The following is a 26,824-nucleotide window of genomic DNA, read 5'->3' on the forward strand; positions in this document are numbered from 1 at the left end:
CTAACATCACCAGATCATAGGAGCAGCCCAGAGCTCATCCTTCCCTCAGCTGCTTGGGCTCCTCTGCAGTGTTATTTATTGCTCTCCGTCAGTCATAGCTTTTCTGGAATTACTCATGGCTGACATTTCTGATGCAATAAGGCCACAGATAGCTTGTGAAATGAAATCAGGGTTTTCCTGTTGGGACATGCCATATCCCCCGCTGTGTATCTGTCTCTCTTTTAGGCAGTACATGCTAGCACAGGCAAGGATAATGGGGCTGGGACTACAAGTCAGGCTAAGTATTCGTGTGTATTTTTCTGTGGAAGGAAAAGAGAAATATTTTCACCCCTGAGTCATGTAAAATCCAGTCAGGCTGTCAGATATACACAGAACCTACACTCCTGCCGGGCCAGTCTCCCTGCGGTTTCAGACTGGTGACTCTCCTCACATCAAGACAACAAAAAGATCTTTGATCAGAAGAGACGGGGTGTTCGTCTTTGTGGCTCCGGACAGTGAGGATGAAGGGAGCCTTGGAAACCTTGCTGTGGTCGGGTAGCCAGGCAGTAAGTCTGTATACCACAGTGCCAAGCCTTTAAAAAAATGACTTTTCTGTTATGATTTGGAATGTTTTTTTTTTTTTTACTTTATTTTAATTTAACTCCTTTGTTAGGGTCACCTCAAGCATGGCTCATTGGTTTGTCAAGGGAAGACTGAGGTGGTTGCTATGGCTGCTATAGTCTTGCAGTGCTGGAGAATCAGAGATGACTATCACGTAACTTCATCTTCCTGTGGATATCTGTGTATTTATATACTCTGCAATGCATTTATAGATTGAAACTTTTGCAAAGTTTGCTTATCATTGTGAGTACAAAGGGAAAGAACAAGAGAGCACATCAAACGTGCTACGTGTGTTTTTGTGTGGATGCCTTTATATAAAATCAGAAATATACAGCTGGACAGTCATCCAGAAGCCATTTAATCCATTCTCCCACACTATAGCAGAGTACTTTGCTCCTTCTTTATGGACCTTTAACTTATTTCAAATTGAAATTTGCAGATATTAATCTTTCTTTATTAAGAGTTAAGTTTGGAGTAGCATGTGAAAAACTGTGTGTGTGCAGGAAATAATGGTGTTTGAGACTCACAGCAAGCAATAAAAGTGAAGCAAATCATCAAAGAACTGCTCATTCAGACAGCAATACCCATGCAGAGGACTGAATGAAAAATTACTGCTAATTCACTATGTCACACAGCATACACACGTGCAGGCAGGGTTAGAAGTCCAAATTGGATTAATTCTGACACATCCTAACCCCAAAGCGCTTGGGTTTGGTAACCTTCATGCAGGTTTCAGGCAGGCTGCTCTATGGAATTGCACAGGGTTTTAAAAAAAGGAGATGACAACTTTTTTTTCCTGTGAGTGGGCAAAGGCAGGATGCTAAACTGGTGACCGCAGAGCTGCAGCTATGGCAGCACTTGAGGCTCTATCAAGGTTTTATCTGCTGCACATCCCTGAAGTAAAGATGTGTGAAATGTGGTACTCAAGAGCTTAAACAGTAAGCTTAAAATCTCCTTAAAATTAAAGTTACGTAATTTTAAGTTGGATATTCACAGGGACACTGTAGAAGACATATTCTGGAGTAGCATGTGCCACTCTGCTTGTTGATGTACAAAAAAAAACCCAAACTCAGTTCAAGCAGATACAGGGGAAGACATTTAAGAAGATCATGGAAATTGAGTTTATTTTGAGATGTAAGGAATAAAAGAACTTGGTTTGTTTAGCTTGGCAAAGCAAGACCGATTGGACATACCATCCTATCTGTGAAAATATGTTGTAAATACAAGAGAGGAAACTCTAGACACTGATGGACAATGACAGCACAGGAGCAAATGGGTGTAAATTATCAAGAGGTAAATTTGCATTTAAAAATAGAAGAAGGGTTTTTCTCAGAGAATAAACTCGAAGAACCTGCCAATAGTATGGGAAGAAGACCATTTCCTATTCAACACCACTCAATTTTCCTGATTTTTTTTTTCCCCACATAGCCAAAGCAATATTTTGAACTCTTTTTTTTTTTTTTTTTTTACCAATCCTCGAACTACATTCCTCCTTTGAGTCTTTTTCTTAAAAAAACTATCTTTCTGTTAGTATCTACTGTACGTGGTAAACCTATCTAAAAATTTGCCAATCCTACTCAAAGATGAGACCTGTTAATTATTTACAAGGTTCAGGCAATTAGAAATCCTATCCTCACAGTAACTGTGGTGGAAACCACAGATTGCCCTGGCAGTAGACTTCTAAAAACCAATCAGTTCCCCTGTAGAAAGGGAGCAGGAGGTAGGAAAGGTGAAAGAAGAGCAGGAGAGAACAGAGGAAGAAGAAGATAAAGAGGGTAGGAGAGGCTCGGGGAAAGGAGCAAGGGACTTTGTGAGTCTCTGTGGGTGGAAGGAGGCATATATTGCCATATACGCCCCACACCAGTATGGGTCTTTGAAATTGAGGGGTTTGTGTTATTAAACTTAAATCTCAGTTAAAAATGAAGAGGATCAGCTCAAGAGGAGCTTTTTCCAATTCTCTGATCTTTCCTCAGAAAGCATGGATGTTTGGACACGTGCAGGAGAGCCAGGAGTGTCCCCATCATCTTTCTTGGGGTCTGGAAAGTGATCTGGTCCTGACTCTGGTATGTCAGTGCTGCCAAACAAAACCTGCCTTGCTCATGTCACATCTGGATCCATTTTCTCCTTTAACAATTAATGGGATCTGCAGTAAAAATAATGATTTGCATGACATGTACATGGCAGAGAGGAGCTGCCAGCCACGTCTCCAAGGGATCCCTCCTTTCCCAAATCTGCCTTATTTAAAATGTGAGCGGTGTCAACTCTATCAGAAGAGCTTGGCTGGCGTGATGTTCGAGTGAGTGACGGCCGAGTCGGCTCTCAGGTCAGCCGGCTTTGCTGTCGCACTGCACTCTTGACCGCTGCCGTGCGTCGGATGAGAAAGGGAGAAAAATTCTTCCACATGCTTTGTTAGCAAGAATCTGGCAAGCGAGGAGTTAAATGGCTTTGGGTGTTGGGTCGTTGTGGGGATGTGTGCACATATATATATATGTATACGTGTGTGTATATATATACACACATACACACCTTGGTTTGGCTGTAGGACCTCACGCCCGCAGGCCACAGTCACATTATCATCTGGAAATTGGATAACGACAGCACAATGACAAATCCAGGTTGCTTGCAATAAGGTGCTAATCCCTTTGCTTTAATATCGGAGCAGCGTGTAATGATGTTTGGACATCACTCCAGTTTACTGACGACCCCACTGGGGCCGGCAATAGAAGCGTACAACTGTCTAACAAGCCATCAGGTGACCGCCGTCGTCAAAGCAACGGGGGATGCAATCTAATCTTCCCTTCATCCCTTCCAGCTCCCAATAAGGACCAGATTATAGAAGTGGCCCATCAATGCTTGGTAACTTGAATCAATTAACGTTAATTCGCACAATGCTATGATGTATTGTGATCACTTTCATTTCGGAGAAGGGGGAAGAAATTGCTATAATTCACCTAAAATGAGGTTGTCTATGGTGCTGAGGTATTAATTGGGTGTCCATATTAAATGGAAAAGGAGCACGGTAGTGAAGGAAAAGTGGATGAGTGACTCTCTTGGCTGCTATTGACCTATCAGAAGAAGACAGTGCCCTTTTCCTTTGCTTTTATCTATTACAGTTTTCCCTATTGCGTGTCAAGTTGATGTATTATAAAAAATTCATTTGGTGACCTTTCACCCCCCTAGCAGATTAAACAATTTCACTGAGATGGCATCATTAACAGGGCCTTGCATTTAATGATGATTTCTCTAAAAGGCCATGGAGATTCGATTTTAAGCTAACAGATTTATTGCACTATTATAACATATCGTAAAAAACTGTACCACCTACGGTCTGGTTTTAGGATAGAAACTGTTTAAGAGTTTATGTGAAGCTTAAAGTGGTATTACCTTGGGATACACAGCAGCGGCAAGGCTCTGACCTCTGGCGGGGTGCTGTTTACATTTAATAAAAGACGTTTCTCCAACAGTAAACTTCAGGAGCGTGTTATGGAGGAGACCTGGCTTAGCTCCTCACCAGTAGCAGGCAGCTTTGTAAGTAGAGGTATTTCCACACATCTGCAACAATTAACGGAAGTTATTAATGAATTTGGTGGATGTTTCTTTCCTATCTGATGCATCAACTCTGTCCCTCTGCTTCTAAAGGCTCCCCTGGTGATCCCATCTCACCCTTGAGTGGATCCATTAAGTCTCTCCAGTCTCCATATATATATATTTTTTTTAAGATGTCTTGTCACTGCACACCACAGGAATCTGGTCTCCACCAGCTGCATCCACCAGACAGCTGCTTGCCTTCAGCTTTTGGTGCCACTGGGATTGAAAAGTGTTAAACAAAGGTTGTTGGAGCACGGGGAGAAGATTGGCCTTATGGGGAGACATGTCTGTGTGCTCCTGGACAGCTGTGTTCATGTTCTGTGACTATATTTACCGATTTGTAAAATGAGCAAAGAAAAATCCTGAAAGTTACATTGGGAGTCACTTGGAGCTTGGGCAATCTCTAGCAAATGGAGAAATGAAGATTTGATGGCGGTAGTGTCCCCAGAGTCTAATGCCAGAAGAAGCTGGTCAAAAAGACTGGATATTTTAATTAATGCGCACTCCAAAGGAATACGCATTGGACCTATTTTTCAGAATTTTTTCAGTCTAACTCACATGTCTGATGCTTTCCATAGCCAGAAAATATCCAGCTTCTAACTAAAGTATCTTTGCTTTATGAAAGGAAACCCTCAAAATGGTTAGATAAAGAAGCATACTCCTCATGTCCAGCCTTGCCCAAGGAAGGTTATTAATGCACTGCTGCATTGAGGAGCCTGATCTGGTTGGAGATGTCCCTGCTCCTTGCAGGGGGGTTGGACTGGGTGGCCTTTAAAGGTCCCGTCCAACCCAAACCATTCTATGATTCTATGATTCCTTCTGCCCCAAATCTCTCCATAAAGTTTCTCAATCATGCCTTAATACCTGCAGTAGATCCTCTACTTTCCACGACCTCTAATTTCCTTGTTACTAAAGAGGAGACTCTTGCTCTCCCGCAGAGCCTCAGCACATTCAGTTGGCACTGATGGTGAAAAGATCTGGGACCCTCACCCTGCTGTCCCTGCTGACTGAGGAATCACCAGCGGTGCCCGCTTGCCTGCTCTGCCCACATTTAGAAGAGCTGCAAGGGACTGAGCAGCTGGGTTGCTCCTCATTGAATGTTGTCAGCAGGGAATTGCAAACCAGCCTGATCCTTCAGGACAGCGACAAAACAGGATGCTCTTCCTGCTTGTCTGTCCCCATCTCCCAGCTACAAAGCCTATTTTCCCTCCAGCACAAATCACCGGGGGAGCAGCAGGCTGCAGGAATTCGCTGTGTGCAGGGCTGCACCCTAAAGCTCCATCACCGCAAGAGTCGGGTTGGACCGCGTGGGATGTACACACCACGTTCCACGCTGTGTTAGCTGGATTCAAATCACCTGCAAATAGACATTAATTTTTAAACGTGAATGTGTATTTTTGTTTTCTTTTCTTTACTGTTACTCACTCTAGCAAGTGGGAACTGCTTCACACATCCACATTTTGCAGCAGCCTTCCTTTAAGTGTGAGATGAGCACAGTTTTACAATGTAGGGCTTGGGGTGTGGAGGCAGGGCATTTCATGCCAACATTTTTCCAGTTTTAAAGAAGCTGGAGAGAGAAAAAAAAAATTATTTTGGGCTTACAGAAGCCGTGCCAAGACCCACCTAAACTTGACTGAGCTCAGCTCACAGAAAATGCAGATCTCTGCCATGAGAACAGGAGTGTTTTGGTGCATTGCTCCTGCAGTGAGGTTTGGTCTTTTGGTCTTCAGACTTTCCCACTCGAAAAAAAAAAAAAAAAAAAAGGGAAAAAACCAAGATAAGAACTGAAACTTAAACCCTTGAGCTATCTCTTAAGACTACAGGTATACTTAAACCCTCAGTGGGTCTTCCCAGTGTCTGTGTTTCAGACCAGTATTTCCCATCAGCTGCAGTATAAAGTTTCTGCTTTGTAATGCATAGTAACAACCTGAAATAAAAAGAAAATCCAAAACTCAGACCAAAAAGCCTGAATTAAACCAAAGGAAACTTATACTCCATGTATCTCCTGTTTGTAAACACCTTTAAGCAAACACTTGAGATGAATGAAGAGCTTTTCTATTTTCATTTCAAGACAATGCCAAACCCCCAGCCACTTCACGGCAATTGTAGATTAGAGGGTTTTATATATATATAAATTATATATGTATATATGAGATACTAAATGGCACAAAGCACTGGGAGAGGGAATAAAATGATACAGGCTCAGAATAAAGTGTTGATTCTTTATTCAAATGCAAAAACCCTCTCCTGGGATGCTTCTAATTTAAATTTCAGTCTTGGAAAAACTAATGTCTTTGAATGGGGTGTCTGTACACTGCTGTATTTCAGTATGCAGACTTCGTAGATAAGGAAGGCTAAGAACACAGGTGTGGCAAGATAAAGAGAAATGCAGTAAAGCCGTGTAAGTGCTGTGCTTGTATAGAGGAACTGAAACTTTTTTCTTAGAGCAGCTCAAATGTGTTCATTGGAAATCTTTCTGCTGGACAGGAAGAATTTGCAGCCTCCACTGCTATCAATGCACTGCAGAGAGGAATTGGGGCAGAATCCATAAAATCCATAAAATTCTGCCACAGACTTCCAATGTGATACAAGGGAAATAAATTATTTCATTAATTCCTCAAATTTCCATCTGTAAACTGGGGGTTGAAACAAAAGGATTTTTTAATTACTTTGGTGCTATCTCCTTGGAAATGATGTCGGTTCGGTATTTCTGTACATGCTGTTCTCATCCAAGGAATCAAAGTGCTGTGGTAAGGTAAATTAGTAGTCGTTAGGTATAGCGCTTCTTCCTGTTCATAACAGACACAAAGTATTGTCACCTGCATTACTAAGGTAGAAAATCCAGTGAACAGAAAGTAACATCTCATTCCTAGGTAAGATGTGAATTACCTCTGGGGCTAGCATTCGGTATTTTCCTAGCATCAATTTTCTGATTTTTTTTTTTTTTAACATTCCTTTACATGTGAAAGAAATGGAAGCAGACAGCATCCAGGAACATGCTTGTATGTGAGGCCCTACAACATCTCCGTTCATGTGCAGCCCTCAGATGGAGAAATTCAGAAGCAGCTTCCTGTACAGCCAAAAATAATTTTCCTGGACAGGAAGGTAGGATTTGCTCCTCTGTGGATGGATGCTTCTATTAATTCTGTATGATTTTGACATTTCCAAGAAATATAAAAGCTATGACATGGACCTAAATATGGCATAGGACAGCTCTATAAATAAATGTTGTAAAGGATAGCTCTATGAATAAGAAATAATTTGCATTTTGGGAGCATCTTCCAGGATGGACTCTGTTCATGTTTTTCAGCTTCTTGTTGCAAGTGTTAGATTAGTGTTGTAGAAATGATTGTGTGCATTTTTTCTCATTTCTGCTCCTAAAGCTTAAAGGATAAACTATAAGGAGGTAGATGTAGACTAGATGTAAGGTATACATTTTTTTACAATGAGAGTGGTGGAACACTAGTATAGGTTGCCCAGAGAGGTGGTGGGTGCCCCATCCCTGGAAACATTCAAGGCCAGGTTGGCCGGGGCTCTGAGCAACCTGATGTGGTTGGAGATGTCCCTGCTCCTTGCAGGGGGGTTGGACTGGATGGCCTTGAATGGTCCCTTCCAACGCTAACCATTCTGTGATTCTATGATCCTATATTGTTAAGGAACGTGAAAACAGCACCATAACAATGAAGTCTGGCAATGTCACCTATAATGGAATATCCTGATCTGCCCAAGCAAATCCACACCATGCAGAACAGTGCTGTGTAGAGATCACCATGTCTAAAAGAAGCTTGGACTTCTATGTGATGTGATTTAGCGCTTCCAGAGGTACTAATATGAATCCTGGAAGCAGCAGATTTGATCCAATGAGTCCTTAGATGTTGGTGGGTTGCTGGACTAGATTCAGTCTCAATGTCAGGTGCGTAGCACGGCTGTGTGCTATGTTTCTATTTCCTTTATATTTTCATGTCCATTTTCCTGTTTTAAAACTATTTTCCATTTTGATATCATTCTTATTTTACTAGACAGGCAAAAGTATGACCATAGAATAACTAGCCCCCAGCTAAGATATTTTTACAGTGGTAATCCTGGAGCATGGTGTCAAATCCAAGCTTCGACACCTTTCTGGACACTATTTCTGAACACAAAGTTGCTCTATAATAAAGCCAGCTCTGTATATCCATTAGTCATGAGACTGATTTTACAACTGTGAGACACAAAACTTTCAGCTTTCTATTTGACTTCAGCTTCCTATATGTAGGCATCTCATTGTGTTGTAGGCTGTGAAATACACCATTTGGCCTCCAGCTCCCGTAGAAAGCTAAGCCTTTTCCACAAGCCGACTCTGCTGGATGTCAAACATTGTTGCCTACCTGGAAAGACACACAAAACTTATATCTAAACAATTGAATCTTCCCTTGAGTTCCATACCCTCCTTCAGACATGTTTCAGGTTTTCTACTGGACTTGAGAACCAGTAGCTCCTCCAAAGATAAAAAAACTAAAAGTAAATATTTTTATATACACACGGACTAGGAGATACCTATTATGGCTGGATAATTTAGGTATCAAAACTAGTTTCTTTCATTGAGTGTATAAAGAAATTAAATCTCCAGCCTGACTAAATAGATAGATTGAATCTACTCGGTTTCCTTGAACTTGTGAAGTCACCATCCTTGGAGATATTCAAAAGCCCTCTGGACATAATCCTGGGCAACACCTTCTACGTGGCCCTGCTTCAGCAGAAGGTTGGACCAAACGACCTCCATAGATTCCTTCCAACCACAACCATGCTGTGATTCTGTGAACTTAGATGCCATAGAAGCCACACGGTCCAAATTAGGTACTTCTCATAGGTGATGTGAATGTGACCCTAGATACTTCAAGTGAAGCAGCAAACCTTGCCAGACTTTACTGAAAGATACCTGAAGTTGTCAGAACTGGTTCCACCGAGCTTAAGCTCCTCTTAAAGAGTTAAGTTGAGCTTTGTGGCATTTGTGACATGTGGATGCAAATTGCCCTCCCACTGATCGTTAAAAATTTACTACAATTGTTAAAGTCGTCAAAACTTTCTTTTCTCTTTTTGAAGAGACAAGATCTTCATTCTCTTTTGTTTTTTCTCCCAGGGTCAAAGAGTTGACAAACTGGGGCCTCCCTCAGAACCCTGGGTTGTATCAGCTCACCTCAAGGGCTCCTCCGAGGCTGTGTTAAAAGGTTTGGATGGACTTTCTTATAGCAAGGGTTATGGTAAAGCAGCTATGCAGAATGATGGTGATAAATTTAGGAGTTTTCCCTGAGGAATATTGGATTTGAAAACTAGTCTTCAGGCTGAAAAAAGAGGTTTCAGCAGGAGTTCGGTGAACTGTCCAGTCATACACTAGAGAAAGAGAAGTTACACAAAGTATTTTCTTGCTCTGATAGCTTAAAGGGAGTATATCCAGTAGTTTATCTTCAAAAGACATATCTTAAATAAAAAAAAAAAAAGAAAAGAATGAAGAACTAGAAAGCCTAATACTTGATTTTCGGCTAATGTTAATTGGGGCAATTTCCTCAGAGTCAATGACAACCTGTGTGTCCCAGCAAAGGATCTGGGCGAGTATGGACAGAAACAATTGCCTATTGTTTGTAATTAGCGTACTTTAATGTCAAAATGTTTTTCATGAGGAATCTAAATGTTTCCCTTCTGGTCCTCATTAATCAAAAGACTTGAACTCATGATTAAGCATGTGAGTATTTCCCTCGAGGTTATTGAGACTATGAACTTGCTTAGATATAGAACCTTGTTTAAATACTGAACCAAAAACCTGTGGATGATCATATTCTTGTAAGCTAGAAAGTGGAAATGATATTGATTATAAAGCATCTTAATTTTCATTGCTAGAATATTTAAACAGCACACACATTGAAAAGTGACATTTCATATTATAGGTAAAGCATTTTGTTTGCAATAAAGCCATTTGTGTGCCAGCTTTGACTTGAAAAGTTCAGACTAGGACAAAATAACTGGCACTTGTGCTGTAAATCAGAGCTCCTCACCCTTTCAGGCCATGTTTCTGTTAATTCAAAATTCTTCCTACCTCCTCATAGTTCCAGGTTTACAGGTCCTTTGGTCTTTTCTGTTGTTTTTCATGCTTTTTCAGGGTGGTACAAATCTTAGGTTCAGGAACATGGATCTAGATGAACCACAGATTATTGGAAAAGGTACTGGCTAATAGTGGGAGAAAAGAAGGGAGGAAGGGAGAAAGGGAGAAGGGGAGAAAGGAAGGAAGAAGCCAAGGAACAGAAAAGAAATAAGAGAGGAAGACAAAAAGAAGGAAAAGAAAAAGAAGAAAGAAAAAGAAAAAAGAAAGATATAAAGAAAGAGAGGGAGAAGAGGAGAAAAAGGAAAAAAAAGTCGCTGAAGAGAAAGGCACTTCGCATTCTTTAAAAGATACATGCATCAAATTAATAGTCAATAAACTTCAGTAAAGAAAGAACTGCGTAGTACAGATGTTCTGCATGTAATAGTTTGCTGCAGTTTTTCCTTTGACAAACGTCCTTATTGTGCTCGTCTTTTGAAGCATATGAAAGCAGCATTTAATCGAAATGGGTCCCGTCTAGCACACTGAGGCTGCTTCATCTGACAGCAGCCAAACTGCCTCATGGAAAGTAGTTTAGCTCCAAATTAGCTTGCTTCTACGTTAAATACCAGCTTGCCTGAGAGATCTTTGTGAAGAGTCCCATATATATCCGTAATATTCTGAGCTTTGAAGCATATGTGCCCAAAAGCTGAGATCGTCTCTGTTGAGAAGTACAGTACAGTACTCCAGGCTTCATCATAGACTAGAAATGACGATTATAAAGTATTTGAACACAGCTGACAAGACCCTCTATAAAAACAGTGTTACAGTGAGTATCAGAGCCAAGAAAGCCTTGGTATTCCGGGCAGATACTGTCATAAGGAGGATCATATACGTAGCAGATAAATAAATGAGCCAGGATCAGTCTGGAACAATTAGAGAAATCCAGATTCCCACATCTCCACCAAGTCTTTTCAGAGCATAAATTACTGCTTATTTATATGCTACAGCTGGTCCTGGAATCTCACAATGAAACAGGGGGTTTGGTGTGCTAGATGCTGTACAAAAATAGGAAAATAGATAGTTATTCAAAACTAGCTGGGATATTAGTACTTTAAATATTACTGGATCAAGCAGAAGGGAATTTTTTTTTTCATTTCTGTTGCTAAATTATTAAATTGTGCCCTGCTTTTCACAGGACTTCATCTGAGGCAATTTCTGGCCACAGTTCAGAAGTCAACACAGCACAGAAGTAATCTCAGTAGACAGTTTGCATTGCAGCATCTCTGTTTGGAGGCTGTAAGAGTTTAAGAGCTTTGGCCAGGACATGCCAGTTCTTCAGTGCCAAAGAACAGATCTTGGCACTGTTTAGTTGGTATCATATGGGTGTAGGCACAAAAAATGGGATAAAAACAAAGAGGAATTGTCCTGCAGTCTGGTCTACCATCAAAAACTTTGTCTCCGCTTGCTGAACACTGCCATACTTTTGTGATGGCCAGATGTCTCACAAAGATGCTTGCTACTTCACTGCTTTATTCAATATCCTGGGCACAGGGATGGCAGAGTACAAATGTCCTCCTCACATTCAGACTTTATATACCTTCACCTGTGCTGCTTAACTGCAGTAAAATGTTAAAGCACCTGCTTCATAAAGTGAATAGTTATGACGTGTTGTCTTTGAGCAGGCAAAAGTCTGCGTTTGTGTTTGTGATCACTGGAGCAAGTCCAGCATCCTAAGGAAGTTCTGACTTCTCACCCCCACCTGAACCAACATTTGGAAATTTGTCAGTCTTTAGGATTTTACCCCTTCGCTCCAAGAGCCTGAATGAAGCCCAGACCTGGTCAGCATTGCTCAAAGGCCAGGACTTGGCTGGTGTTCAAGGATACACAAAATAAAATGGAGATTCCATTGCAAAGTAAATTATAACTTTTTTTTTTTTAAAAAGCCTACAAATATAACAACCATGGCAAGTGTACATGTTGGGTCAGAACGCATTCCCTGATAGCTTAGAACAAGAGGTGAAGTGATGGAGAAACTGACTCTCCCAAGTTTAATTTTAATGCTCCCCATGGAGCTTTCGTCTGCCAGGTTTCTGGCTGAAAGTCTCTCCTGTACTATCACAGAGCAGCCACCACAGACATTTTTCATGGCTAAATCCCTTTCAAAGCATCTGAGAGGGGTGTAGAAAGGTTGAAAATTATTTAACAGTAAGATGGGAGGTAATATGTCTGAATGATGAGATGAACCACTTACAAATCAAAAAATGGTTAAAACAGCCAGATCTTTTCCCATAGCTGCAGTGTCTGGCTCCTTGAGACCATCCCTTTAGGACAGAAAATATCAGTCTCTCAGTGATACTCTCCTAACCTTGGTGATGTAATTAGTCACACAAGACATGCATCAAATCAAAAAGATGACAATTCGGAAATTTCCAGTGCAACCATGTAGCTCCCATTACCTTTTCTTGATCCCCTTAACATCTGCGTTCATCCCCATGACATGGCCATGTATGGCAGATGTCATTTCACAATGAGGTCAAGGAACCAAGGTTCAGAAGCTAAGATTCTCCAGTCCATCAGGAATTTGGTGTCCAAGTAAGTCTGAAGACCCGACTCTACGTGAAATTTCTGAGTTCAGACAAAAAGTTTATGGTCAGAAAGGACACTGAAATTAGGCTTTCTGAAGTCCCCTTAAAGTCATAGGGACTTTCTGAGGGGCTTATCTGGATGATATTAATTGCAGTGTAATTTTTTGTTACTCTGCAGGGCTTACTCAAGCGCAGGTCATAGATGGATGTGCAAGCTTTTCCACTCTGGCTGTCTCCAGCTCAGGTACAAACTGGAAACTTGTGTTCACTGTCACATCACCTCCAGGTAAGCTCCATTTTCTGCATTTTCTTAGTTTGGTAACTGAACTTAAAAAGTTACAGGTGGTCTGAATTTATAAAAAGGGAGTTAAGCTTTGTTTGAAAGAGTGGAGCAATGCCAAACCTATAAACAGCCTGACTTCTGTTACACGTCCAAGTCGACATTACCCAGGCAGCAAGAGAGCTGGGTGATTCCAGTGCTTTTCATGCAAGATCCCCAAAACCAAGATGAGTTGGTACAGAGAAGTATTGCCAGGGAGAGATTCCTCTTTCTCTCTGGATTCCCTAGCTACATATCCCATGTAGGAATCAGGTACTTAGGATCAGCTAACCTGCCAGAGCAAACTTTTTTCCTATACATTGAGTCCTCTCATTCCCTCTTTTTTTTTTCCTGTTTATATTCAGAAATTTTCCGTCTGGGCTCCCAGTTATTTTCATAGTGCCTTTCGCCAGCCATTTGTCTGTATCTGATCATCTTTATGGGTGCAACAAGTTATGCACGTTCAGAGCTCCAGGACTGGGATGTATGATTATATATCTAGATAGATAGATATAGATAGATCTACATCTAGGTATAGGTATAGGTATAGGTAGATACAGATATAGATATCTTCATATACATATATAAACTGAGACCCATCAGGTGGAAAGAAGCCTAGGAAGGCCAGATAGAAATATTTCCAAGAGAGGTAAGGCAATGTGTTTATGCCACAGCATAAAGCCCTAATAAGTACTCCTTTGAAGTACTGAACATCATTTTCTTTACACATGTTCAGAGATGATCCCAAAATGGAGTAGGTACAGACTGAGTATTTTTAACCAGAATACTCCAAGACAGCGTGGCTTGTTTCAGACAGAAAAAAACAGAGAGGGCAAATACATCAGACAGGAGAAGTGGCCAAGTGGAAGTGGCTAATGAAAAAATCTGAGCTAAAAAATTAGAAGAAGGTTACATTTGGACTGCATTTTTCTGAACAGCTTATCTTAATAGATAGGAATAGAGAGAGGAGATCAAACTGCTATTGGATGGAGATTGATACATTTATGAATGACATTGTATAACAAGGTGCACACAATAGCATGGGACACGATTTATAACCCAAGAAATCGCTTCCTATCTTGGGATTAAATGAAGATCCAGATTTTTTTTTTAATGAGAAACCTTTACTCCTCCTGGTCACAAGTGGCTTGCCCACGGCTTTGCAAAGGGAGAATTGGGGTTCAAGGAGTACTCGGAGGTGGGCCTTTAAAGGGGGGCATATGTCTATTTTGAGCGTGTATTCTGCTGATCTCCCACAGCTCCCATTGCCTCCACTTCAGTGAGAGCAGATGGAAAGTCAGCACCTCACAGGATCCGAGTCTTTAGTGGGAAGCACGGCTTAATGAAATGTGTTTTGAAAGCTATTTCTGGGAAGTCATAAAAGCTTTCCTCTGAGCAAAGGTCAAACAGAGATCCCTTTTATGAAACTTTTAGCCAGTCAGAGTGTTGCGAAGAGATGTTTACAGGTAACAATGTGAACAGCTGATGAGTCTGTGTAGGTACCACCTGGGTAAATCATAGAATCACAGAATGGTTTGGGTTGGAAAGGACCTTTGAAGGCCATCCAGTCCAACCCCCCTGCAAGGAGCAGGGACATCTCCAACCAGATCATCTTCAACTAAATCACCACTTTTAATATGCATTTCAAAAGTAGACACCAAAGAAGCTTGTTTATAATTAGGAATCATAATGGAGACAGAATAAAGGCTTTTATACTGCCAGACTCTTACTGAAGATATTTGCTTATTGACTGAGATATAAAGAAGCAAAAATTAAACAATGAAATAGTAGATGTTTGGGATATATTTTCATAACCAGGTTTCTGTGTGTGCCCTGGCATAGTCTGCAATTTGGAAACAGCTCAGAAGATGCAGCTGATGTTGAATGCAATAATCTCAAGTGCTTTAGTGGTAGCTCCTGGGGAGAGTAGACTATTCATAGCACTGCTGCATAGCTTTGCTCCTTGTTTTACAATATTCACTTAACTGATATGGATCCCAATAGGCTTGATCCATCCACTTTCCTTTTAAACCAGCAGCAGTCTACTCGCAAACTATTAGAGTGGTGCAAAGCACCTTTAAACACCTGTCTGTGTAGACTCCTTGATATCTGTGAGATTACTTCTCTCCCCTCAACTGAAGTTCATATGTGTTTGCACCTGAAGGCAAATTTTTCCCAATTGGAACATGCTTCTCACACTGTTCTGATGAAGCTCTGCTTTGTTCAAGTGGACAATATTGACACAAATCAAATTAGTTTCAGATAAAAGTACTTACAACTACTTACCCTAGTCTCCAAGCTTCCATCAGACACTGTTCCTGATTTTTTTCAATTAATTGATGAAAAAAGGCTTTTAGATTTTTATTAAAAGTGGAACTCAAACAAGTAAAAGAAATATCCATCTGTCAAATGATTAGAATTTTGGGGTCAGAACTGGTAATGAATCAGGTAGTAAGGTAGGTAATGAGTTGTTGCACTAATCCTCATTCTTCAAATTGGTCTAAAGGGAGTACCTGAGTCAGTTTTGTCAAACTCCTGTCATTCCTGGGCACATCTCCATTTAAAATATGTTTTGTAAGTGGTCAAAAAAAAAAGCCAAAGACTCTCTATACTTCTGTTTTTTAAGATGGCAGTATCAGGCATCTTCCAGTCCTCGAAGCTCAGATACTAAGACCAAATGAACTCTTGACTGCAGAAACTATGAGTAGTGACTGGCTTGATTCTGACTTCATTTACACAAAGCTGTAGGATCTCTGGCTGAAAAACATTACCCAAAGCTTAACTGCTTTAAGAAACTAAATATTTACCATGCTAACAGCAAGGACTCTGCCAATTTTTAATTATAATGCTCATTATTGACATGGTGGAAAATATTAACAAGATCACTGGGAATTTTCTGCACCAAGGACTTAAGCTTAATACTCATGAATGTTTCTAGGTTCACCATAGCTTACAATTATATATGTAATGGTAATTTACAATGGATATGAATCAGGTATAGCCTGTAAAAACTGTGTGTGACTTAGCACCTTTCTTGTCCCAGCCAGTTTCTCTATCTGCATGTTTTTTGTTTGGGCCTCAGAAATAGATACTTTGGGAATGTGTTTTCTGGGTTTGGTAGTCAGCTAGACAAAGTCATGGAAGAAATATTAAGGATAGTTAAATATAAAAAAAAAAATTACCTCTACTTCAGGAAGCACTGGAAGCTTGAAACTTGCATGGGAGAAGTATTGTTGGGTATGTGGTTTGTCCTGGTGCTCAGTCCTAAATAAATATTTTTGGCTAATGTTGGATCTGGAGATAGATGGACTTACGGGTTGCTCCTGCATCCATTTTTAACAGCAGCATCACTGTTGAAAAGCTATAACCTGGTGTTTTAGCTGTGAAACCAGTGAGTTTGCTTTTGTAATAAACTCTGACTGCTTTAAATTCTCAGGGGCTAAGTTTACTGTGCTGTCTCAGCCATTTACCATCTTCCCTGGCACCGTGGGAGTGAAGGCCAGTATGATCCTTGTTGTCGTACTGAGTTCAGCAGCAGCTGCATTCGTCCTCGCTCTTGCATTCTGCTGGTTCAAGAAGGGCAAAAGCAACAGTAAGTTGGAAATGTCCACCAAAATTTATACTTGCAGACTCTCTGTTTTATTTAACAAATCTTTGGAGTGACTACAACAGGGTTCAGACAATGGCACTCAAAGAAAGCTCTGAGAAGTTCAGCAATTATGAGTACAGTTTGTAGTTCAGGGTTATGCAGTTTTGTGCCTCTAACAGATGCCTGAGTCCTGGCTGGAAAAAGTTTTAACTGTATGTGAAACACGATGGAAATCAAATCTCTATAGGGCAGACAAGGAATTGAGAAATGAAGCAAGTATTTGCTACGATTTCAATCAATTCAGTTATTTCAATGGTTTCAGCCCTGATAAAGGGCTGAGGTGAGGTTATGCAAAGCCTTGGTGCTGACCAAGGACCAGACAGAGCTGCAGCGTGAACGCCACCGAGACAGCAGCACAGCCTTGCTCGCATCCCATATAACACCATCAGCATCACACCAGTCAAAGTGGTAATGGGAGGGCGGCAGCCTCTCTGGAGTTCTCCCCCCAGGCAAATCCACACCTCTATTGATTTACCTTAAGGTTACTTTCTTTCTAATGTTGACGTTAAAACAAACATAGCTACCTCAGGGAGGCTTTCCCACTGCAGAAGGCGTAAAGCTGTTTGCATAAGGGAGGAACTGAAGATAAAAGGATGTGACTGTAACTGGTAGCTTGACTGCCAAACAGGCACCTTGAACTTCTGGATACGTTGAAAGTTACCAATAACTTGGCCTTTTGGATATGCTAACTGAAGTTGGGACGTAGTCAAATGTACAGGTAACCCATAGTGGAGGAATGAATGCAAATTCCTGTTAATACGGCATCTCCCGCTACTTTCAAGACCTTCTCACTAGTTTCTCCAGACTTTTGCTTTCAAGTAACTTGGCAAATCCAGGCTAAAGGGTTTTTGTCCTAAATTACTCTATGAGCACTAGCTGCAATAAGGTCTGAACTTCTAGTATTACTGAACATGGTGACAAGGTAGGGAAGGATTTTACTGAAGAGAACAGGGGGATTCCCTAATGGCAAAACACAAGATGGTATGAACTCTCTCTATTTTTGGGCAGAAAGAATAGTTCTAGATGATCTGTTAATTCACCAGCAACACATTGTTGTTTGAATTCGTAATTGCTGCTGAACTGAGGATGGATTGAGAATGATGCAACTGCATGCTTCCTTACAGAAACGAGGACTGAACGGGCTGATGTACCACAGGCCAGCACCAAGGGACCACAGAGACAAGCTCAGCCTCCTGCAGCTCGCCTCCAGCCTTGCTACAGTCAAGGAGAAAATAAAAGTGGTATAACTGTAGCAGAAGGTGAGGCTGCAGTTTGACAATAATCCAAATTTAGTAACAGTCAAACATCAAAAGAGTTGAATTAGTTGTCTTAACAAACTATGGATTTGCACAGGATCAATGGCACACTTCTTTTCAGAAGGTCTATCACATCATTACCTCCTCGTTTTCCTCCCTGGTGTTTTTCTATTTATCATTTTATCTCCTTTTAAATATATTGTGTGAAATCCTAGCTTCAATGAAGGCAGCTGCGTAATTCCCTTTAGGCTCAATGAGTCCATAATTGCACTTAAAGTTTTTGGAACAGGGCAAGGATCAGCATTCCCACAGTGTCCCTGGCATGCCTGGAGCAACAGGACTTCTCCTTGCCCAGATCTCCAGGTGCTGCAGCAATAACTTGAAGAGCTCTGGACAAGTTTTTAGGTTGTGGAGGACTGCAATGAGGTACACTGGGGGTTGGAAAAACCACTCAGTGCTCATTTGTATGGTCTCTGCTACCTTCACCGCTCACCGGACCTTTGCGCCGTGCTTTCTGAGCAGTGAGTCCATGCCAGCACCCCAAACCCACCCTGCTCAGGGTCCCCCTGTACTCCCCAGAGTCCCTCCCACAAGCACCCCTCATTTGCACACCTCCTGGAGACTTCTCTTTTCATCATCTGCTGATCAAACACGACTTCTTCTGAGGTCGCGGAAGAGCAGACAGCCTCGGGGGCATGCGGCTGGCAGCATAAAGCACTGGTTTCCCTCTCCGCAAGTGTGAAATTTTCTTATAGTAGTTGAGTTTGGTTTTTTCTTTGTCTCACCTGCCAATGGTGCAGATCTAAGGGCACTCAGATAAACCCGCTGAGCCACCCGTTTACTCTATTTTGGGAATTTCTTTTTCCTCCTCCTTCCCAAAGCCTGTGGATTACATAAGAGGCAGGAAGAGGCGAGCTGGAGTTTTATCTCCTTTTAATTAGCATCTATCACAAAAGCAGAGGGAGAGAGAGAAGGAGAGAGGAAATTCTGCAGTTTATGTGTTTTGATATTTGCTGTACTCCTCCAAAACACAGCATTCAGCTGTGTGCCTTAGGATACATATCTGCTATAAATTCATTTTTTATCTAATTTGTCTGAGATCTAAGCTTCCTGTGGAGGTCTGAGATCAAAGGATCTGATTCTGTCTGATGTTGGCTCTGACACATAATGCGTGCTGACTTAGTTCTGTCTATAAACTCGCAGTGGGAGGCTGCCATTCTCCCCTGGCACCTTTACATAGTGAACTTTCATTTTGGCTGGGGAGGCTGACAGGTATGGTGTTGATTGGAGCCACCATGTAAATAATTCATGGAAATATTTTTTTTTTTGTCAGGAAAAGGCAATCCAGCCACTTAAAGTCTTTTAGGAATAGTTGCAAGACAAAAAGATTCCCCGATATGTTCAAATCTAAACAGGGATAACAATATCTTAAGTGAATTTAATACATATGACTTGGAAATGTCTAATGTTTGATTTCCCCTTATTTAAAGTGCTGTTGGTTTTGGAGAGAGACAGAGAGAGGAAACCAAAGCTGTAGTCTTTTTGTTTAGTTTCTGCTTTATAGCTGTTCCCTCCATAAGAAATCCCACCTTTCTAATACAATTAAGTGTTCAGAACCTTTATTATTAATCACTGCAGTAAGTCTTTCTGTTTGGTAGGTGCTTATCGAAGGTAAAGTCCAATGGAGGTGGGAGTCCAGGTTGTTGTCCCAAAACATGTAGCCTAGGATGCAGATCAGGAAGAAAGCTGTACGTGTAGATATGCAGTACTGCAGGGGAGAAGGGATCAAGTTGCTACCTTGTCTGACCTTGATGTAGCAAAATATCTCCTCATAATCTTCACAGAATTCTCTCTCTCTTGAATGAAACAGCTTTTGATTGAGTAACACGTGGTTAACAAAATGGCACCTGGAGGTGGAGGAACATATTGTTTTTTTTTTCCTTTTCGCAATTTGTTCTGGTGGTTCATCACCTTCAGCATTGAAAAGTTGTCTCCTTTAACAGCTTGCGTTTCCTAGCTTCATTTCCAGTCAGTTCAGATATTGTGCTTGTTTGATCCTTATCCTAAACCCCTTGGCCACCATCACCCAGAAATCACTGTTGTGTTTCTGAAGCGCTTCTCCCACTCTACAGATATGGTTGGCATCCCTTGCTCCTAAGTTGCTCAGATGAACTCTTCCTTCTTCCTTTCTACCAGTTTGCCATTTTTTCCACCTTTTACAAAATTTCATCAGAATCAATTTTAGTTTTAATTCCAAATCACTGATGGAAGCACTGAACATCATCCATTTTAGTGCTAGTGTCTGGTAGTGCCACACATCCCCACTTCTGAGAATCATTTCCCATGTATTATTACTGCTTGAGCTTTGTCTGTTAACTAGTACTTAATCCAGTTAATCATGTTCTTTACTGATATTGAATAGTTTGTATTAAATTTTAAGTAATTAGGATATTTTAGATTATGATGTCATATAAATCTCAAGGCAGTATTTCACCTTGAAACTGCTCATATTCCAAAAACTTTTAGCCTCTTCCATTGATTTAAAATTGTTTGAAAAGACTTATTTTCTTAGTTGAAAATGCCACCTTTGAGGATGAAGGTATCAATACATATCAAAAAATAACATGAAGCTTTGGTATAGGGGATCATGACCTGATCATCTTGTTTATGTGTATAAAGAAGAAAACTGAACTTAGTGATTTATAAAATTTGTACTTCAAAACAGCTGAGTACCCAGCAATTAAGAAGGAAAATTGCTACACACAGAAACCTGTGTCATCACTGAAAATGTACTGACAACTTTCCAGCGGATTTCCAAGAGGTACAATCCCAAAATTGAAAGCTATGATAGAAAAAAAAAAAGCAGCACTTCTTAACAGGGAAAGTGAGCATAAGTGTGAATAAATAGGGAAACTGTAGAAAATGAATGAAGGTAGGAGGAAATTATTCCAGGAAATTGAGTTCCAATTAATGAACTCTAGAAAAGGGAGAAGAGAATGATCTGAGCAGAAAGTCTGAGAAGACATGGGGCTGAATGTTGCGGGCTGCTGAGGGTTAATATTCAAAGACAAATCTGGAAAATAAGGAGTTGTAACAGCACGTTTTCTGGGATCATTTGTGGAAAGGACCTACAACACATGCTGATGAACAGAGTGCAAAAGCCTGTATATGGACTAGGACTACTTCTGAATCTGGAATAAGTATAAAAGGTTTGGATGTGGGCTGATTTCATTTTATGGAGAGGGTTGGAAGAATTTTACAAATGTTTTTAGCATCGAGATGAAGCACACTGCCAATCTTGCATTGAAGTGATAACACACCCTGTCAACTCAGAAGCCATCTGCTGTAACACTACAAGTGATTCTGCCTCTGTCGTTGATAACCGTTTGGTTTATTAAGATGTAAACATTTTGTGTTTCCACATGAAAAATGTACAGTATATATTTTCCTTTTTCTGCATTTCTTCAATGTCATTTTTGAAACAGCATTACAGGTTACAGGCTCTGCCTTGAGTAGGATTCAAGTGTTGAAAATAAAAAGATCTACCTTATATTATAACCTGATTAATAGAGGGCTGGTGTATTTTATAGATGTGTATTATTAAAATTATTATCAATATTAGCAATACATAGCTTATTAACCAGTAGCATTGTATATTCTTTATTATTAAGCATTTTTTTAAATATTTGAAAACCATTGGAGGATGCTCTAGGGACTGTTAGTGTATCAAACCAGGAGGTTTTGTTGATGTATACTTATCTGTGGCAATAGCTTATGGTTATTCAGTTTTAACAACTTATTTCTGTCAAACTAAAATATGTAGCTAGTTAAAATTATTTTCCCAACAATACCTGTTTTTTCATTAATATCTTTTACATACAGTAAAGACATAGAAGGGTAAGGAAGATGAAGATAGGGACTTGAAATTATTATAAAGCACAAACAAGTCTTATTTCACAGATACGGAAGGAACTGGAGCAGTGGACCATGCCACAGGAAGACTGGAGGAGCTGAACCTGCAGCCCCGTGAAGTCAAGTCATTGAGAAAGAGGAGTAACATGGGTAATGCAGACACCTTATCTTCAGCTAGGAAAAACAACAGTCACCAACAGCTACATGGAGGAACATCTCCTGATGTCTCTCTGGAACTTCAGCAGCCAACAGTCCTTGGGTGCTCCAGCCAGAAGGATGTCCCTCAGCCTTCAACTGGTTACAACGAGGAAAGAGAGAAGTCCAAAAGGATGCCCAGACCTCAGAATGACATTGGAGAACATGTTGCTGTGGTAGCAGCAGAGGTGTAAGAGAAGCGATGTGGAATGGTGGACCACTGATAAAGGAAGCTTTTCCTGGCTTGAAGGCGACGCGAAGCTGAGTCTTTTGTCTCTGTGGTCATAGAAAAACATACACATATCAGCACAGGGAACCAGACTGCCACACTGCACATCTACAAATGATCTTGTTACCTGTCTCTGCAGCCAGCTGGGAGACTCTGGCCATGTCTATGATGTTGACGTTACTTAGCTTCCAAAACAAGGTGGGTGCATCCAAACTGCCTGTTCAGAATAGTCCTTCTGACATCTCTAAAACTTGCTTCAGGTCTTGTTTGGGAGCATTCTAGCCAGCTACCTACATTAGCTTTGAGATTACATTTAAAAGCTTTGAGGGATTAGCCTAACAATTCAACAGTACACATGATTGGATTTCTGACACTTTAATATACCAGCATTGATGTAGTCTTAGTAGATAGAGCAATGCCAATTGGTAAGTATGCATATATACACATATATGGAAATTTTTCCATTTTTTCTATTAAAAGAACCTCAATATGTGCATAAATATTTTCCTTTTCCTGAGGAAAACCAAACGTGTATTCAACTTCCATTTCATTGTGTCTTGAGTTAAATCTGTGTTGTTGCTTTTTTTTAATGAAAATATTTTGCTGAGTTAAGTCTTCACCATGTCATTGTTTTCTAACTCCCTTAAATCACTGGCTTGTTATGAACACTACACTTTATGAATGATAATAATAAAGCTGATGTTTGGTTGCTCAGAGAATTTGTCTGTGCTTTGCTTTACTGAGCTGGAAGATGAGGGACTTTATTATGCCCTCTGTGTCCCATAAAATTCTTTGTTGCAAGGTTGCCTGTTGGCACAAAATAAAATTTATATTCCTCTACAGAAAAAAATACTTAAGCAAGGAGATGAGGTTTCTGGCTGGATCAGCAGTGGAAGGGAAGGTAAGAAACCTTGATTTAAAAAAGAAAAAAAACAACCACAAACTAGTTCACTTCAAGCTGAAGGAGCTAAGGTGCAGATGCTCATCAGTAAGCTAAACAGTTCTCTAGGCACAAAAGTAAGTTCATCACTGTTGGCTCCTGCAATATATTGTGTTTATAAGCATCATTTTCAGGTGAAATCAGACTGATTCCACACTGAGCTAGTCTTCTGGCTTATTACATAAGAGCTTTTCTGGCTTAGGAAAGTTGAAGTTGAAAGTTGAAGTTGAAAGTCCTTATATTATTAAGTGCAATAGGTCAGCCTTTCTAACAATAAGATTGAATGTTTTCATATGGAGGCTTCTTTTTTGGGAAAAAAAAATTAGACATATTAGAAAAAGTTAAGAGCTTTAATTAATCCTTTAATTCATAATCCTTGCATTTATCCATACTTTGTTTACAGAATAAGTAATATCTTGCATGTCTAGATCTCTAATGGAATAAGCAGAGCTAAAAAACCCCTTTAATTGCGGCATTATTGCTTTTGATTTCCCACAGTGCTGTGTGAGTGGTGGAGCATGGGAATGAAGTGGGGAGAAAGTGAAACAAAGCAGGATGAAAAATTAGTGCAAATATGAATTGAACCCCGAATAAGTAAGAAATTTAGAGGATCTTGTGTTGTGCATCAGAAGAAAAATCATTGTGGTGATCAGAGAGAAAGAAGATGTGACTAGAGACTTAGTGGTTGAAGAACATGATTAAACATGAGATGGTATCTTCTCTAAAAGTAATTGGGTTCAGACTGATCGCAATGGCACTTGGATGAAATTGGATCCTACTGCTTTGTTGCTGATGGAGATCCAGATTTATTTTGAAAATTTTTCCATCTAGAGAAGCAAAGGAAAGAACATCCTCTCACTCTTACAGAGAATGTATGGTTAGATGAACAGACATATGCAAGCTGCTCCAGAGTGTCCTGGGCAAGACAAAGAAAGAGAACACAAGTCCTGTGTTCCAGGCCGAAAGTTTCATTTTACAGTAGTTTGAATACCAGCTTGGCCCGTAAGGTGTCTGCGTGTCATTACTGTCTTGCCTTCAGTACTTTTGGTGATCCGGCTCAAGACCCTTAGTCTTTGTATTGTTGAGTTCTCCTTAATCCTTATGCTATAATTAGGACAAAAGTGGTTTCCACCTTTGCATGGTTGTTTTAGGGGTAAATTTGTTGAAATACCCCTTGATAGGAAGAGGTTATACATTCCAAAAGCCAGGGTGAGGGCAGGGCAGGTTAGGAATGGAGTGGAAGGAAGTGACGTGTGGGTTACCCATGAGGGATGGGGCACCTTGATAAACTTGAGGTTATGAAAGACTTCTAGCCCAGCTGCAAGGGATTGGACTGAAAAGGGTTTTCTGTTTAATACAGTCATAGTCCAGCTTCTGGGAGGAGACATTAAAAGACAGGAGCAGGATTTCAGCTCAGCTTTTCAAAGAAGCCTGTAGGCATGTCATGGCAAATACTCACGCTCTAGCTCAGCCCTCATTCAGGCCAGCTCTGCGAGGGACACTAAACCCCTTCAGCAAATCTACTGAGGCTTAGCAAAGTGCTAACTTGCTCACACTGAACACCAAGGAAGCCTTCAAACTGCAGGCAAAATGAATGCAAAAGTCTCTATATCTGCCTGCACAGAAGCATCCTTCGAGACCCAAAGACTTTCTTGACAGTCGTGTTAAATGTCAGTGAAATTTGACAAGTTTGGCTCCATCACAGCCATAGCAAAAAAAATCACAAAGTTTACTAGATTTGGAGTTTCCACGTGCTAACCATTTTCTGTAGTCTCATCTCCAATAGCAGTTGAGTTCCTTTACTGATATAAATAAGAGTGTAGCTGAAAGGATGCCTTATTTTTAACCGAGCTCTATAGGCTTGTCTGAATTCCTAGAAAATGTATGGTGAAAATTATTCTTCTTCCCCCGCCACTCCCTGCCCCCATTTTGTGGGAATGGTATTTTTTCCTCTTATGTGTGAAGTAGAGGAGTGCATTATAGACAAATTTGCCTAAGGCTTTGGGCCAGAGTTGATGAGACTTCACGAAGATACAGGAACAGGCACAAGGATAGAAAAAAAGAAAGCCTGTGAAAAATTAAAATGACAAGCCTGGTTAGGGAGTAGAGATAACCGGTGATGTAGTAAAATTAATTACAGTCTGGTTTGAAGGAATTGTGTGCCTAAGACAAAATTAAAAAAAAAAAAAAGAAAAACCAAATAATAGCAACGAGATTATAAACCCTTTCATCATCTCTATATGGTATAACTCCCAATTCCTATTTATTATGACATCTATTATGGCATTTATTTCTATAGAATGAGAGGTATAAATGGCAAATAAAGGGGGCAAGTGTCCAGTCAGAAGGCTTTTCTCTTAGCTTCTGATTCTGCAGTGAATAGCCTTATTAAGAAGGAAATTACACACAAAAAATCTCTTTAGTGGACTAGGAACTGTCAGAGGAAACCTTCACTGGATCAAGAAAGCTGCATGCTGCAACATTTAATGGCTGATTATGGATACTTGATGATTATGCAGATTCACAGGTATCTTAGAATTTTTTTTTTTCCTGCAATCATTGTGCCTTTGCCAGGACTTGAAATTATTCCAGCTTTCTGCCTACTGAAATGTGGAAAATACTGGGGGATGATTTGTTGATCAACATTATAAAGAAAATTGCAAGAGCAAAAGCTAACTATGCCATAGGATCATTCCAAGATTTCAGAATACACCAGCAAAGAGTGTTTGCATAGGGATATCTCTGATATATAAAAGAAGCGTGCTTTCAAGGGGTGGGGACAGGAGATAAGTGCTTCCTGAGATACAAGATTTCATATATTAGGTGCCATTACAGAAAAAAAAAACAGGACCTGGGGCTGCAGTGGGGGACAGTGAAATTCCTAGAGGCATGAGGTCAACATAAGAAGTACCTTTGGTAGATATCAGAGCCACTTTTCACTGACTCCAACTTGTGTATGCGTGCAGGTCTGGAGACACCAAAAACCTACCACCAATCTTCTACTATCTCACCAAAGTATTTCAAACTTTTCAAAGAAGAAAAGGAGACTGGAGTAGCCATTCCACTAGTGAGTTTTCCAAAAAGGAAAATAGAAAGTCATAGAGAATGTTTTATTCTTGAAACTGCAAGTTGACATCTCTTTTCAAGTAGGGTCGTTTGAGAAGATACTTACTTTCTTCCCATTCTCTTCTCTTTCACATTCTGGCCAGCAAAGAGGAGAAAAGGAGTAGGGAAGAAGGAAATAAAAAAAAAAAAAAAAGAAGACACACACCCTCAAATTAGTTTAAAAAATAATATGTTATAAATTGCTCAGTTTGTCCTTAGCTTTATGCTCAAGGTGAACATTTTGGCAAAAATATAGCCAACAAAACTGGAAGATAGTGTGAAAGAAAAATTTGACTCTATCTGAGCTTCTGTTCCTGTTCCATGGTCTCCAGATCAGTGAATCGTCTTCTCCTAAAATACTCCCAACATGCTGTCAACTTTGCCTCAGATG

General features: G+C 40.3%; 1 protein-coding gene across 1 annotated transcript in view; it reads left to right on the plus strand.

Moving 5' to 3' along the window:
* Nucleotides 1-22,996, plus strand: part of PKHD1 (PKHD1 ciliary IPT domain containing fibrocystin/polyductin) — a 269,755-nt gene extending 246,759 nt beyond the window's left edge. The window contains exons 60-65 of the mRNA XM_086744158.1: nt 7,158-7,293; nt 9,308-9,395; nt 13,007-13,114; nt 16,584-16,739; nt 17,921-18,055; nt 22,013-22,996. Of these exons, the coding sequence (XP_086600284.1) occupies nt 7,158-7,293; nt 9,308-9,395; nt 13,007-13,114; nt 16,584-16,739; nt 17,921-18,055; nt 22,013-22,353 (964 nt within the window). The 3' untranslated portion in view covers nt 22,354-22,996. The remainder of the gene's footprint in view (nt 1-7,157; nt 7,294-9,307; nt 9,396-13,006; nt 13,115-16,583; nt 16,740-17,920; nt 18,056-22,012) is intronic.
* Nucleotides 22,997-26,824: the final 3,828 nt, after the last annotated feature.

The sequence above is a fragment of the Chlamydotis macqueenii genome, chromosome 3 (genome assembly GCF_036417535.1).
Source record: "Chlamydotis macqueenii isolate bChlMac1 chromosome 3, bChlMac1.mat, whole genome shotgun sequence".
NCBI classification, from domain to species: domain Eukaryota; kingdom Metazoa; phylum Chordata; class Aves; order Otidiformes; family Otididae; genus Chlamydotis; species Chlamydotis macqueenii.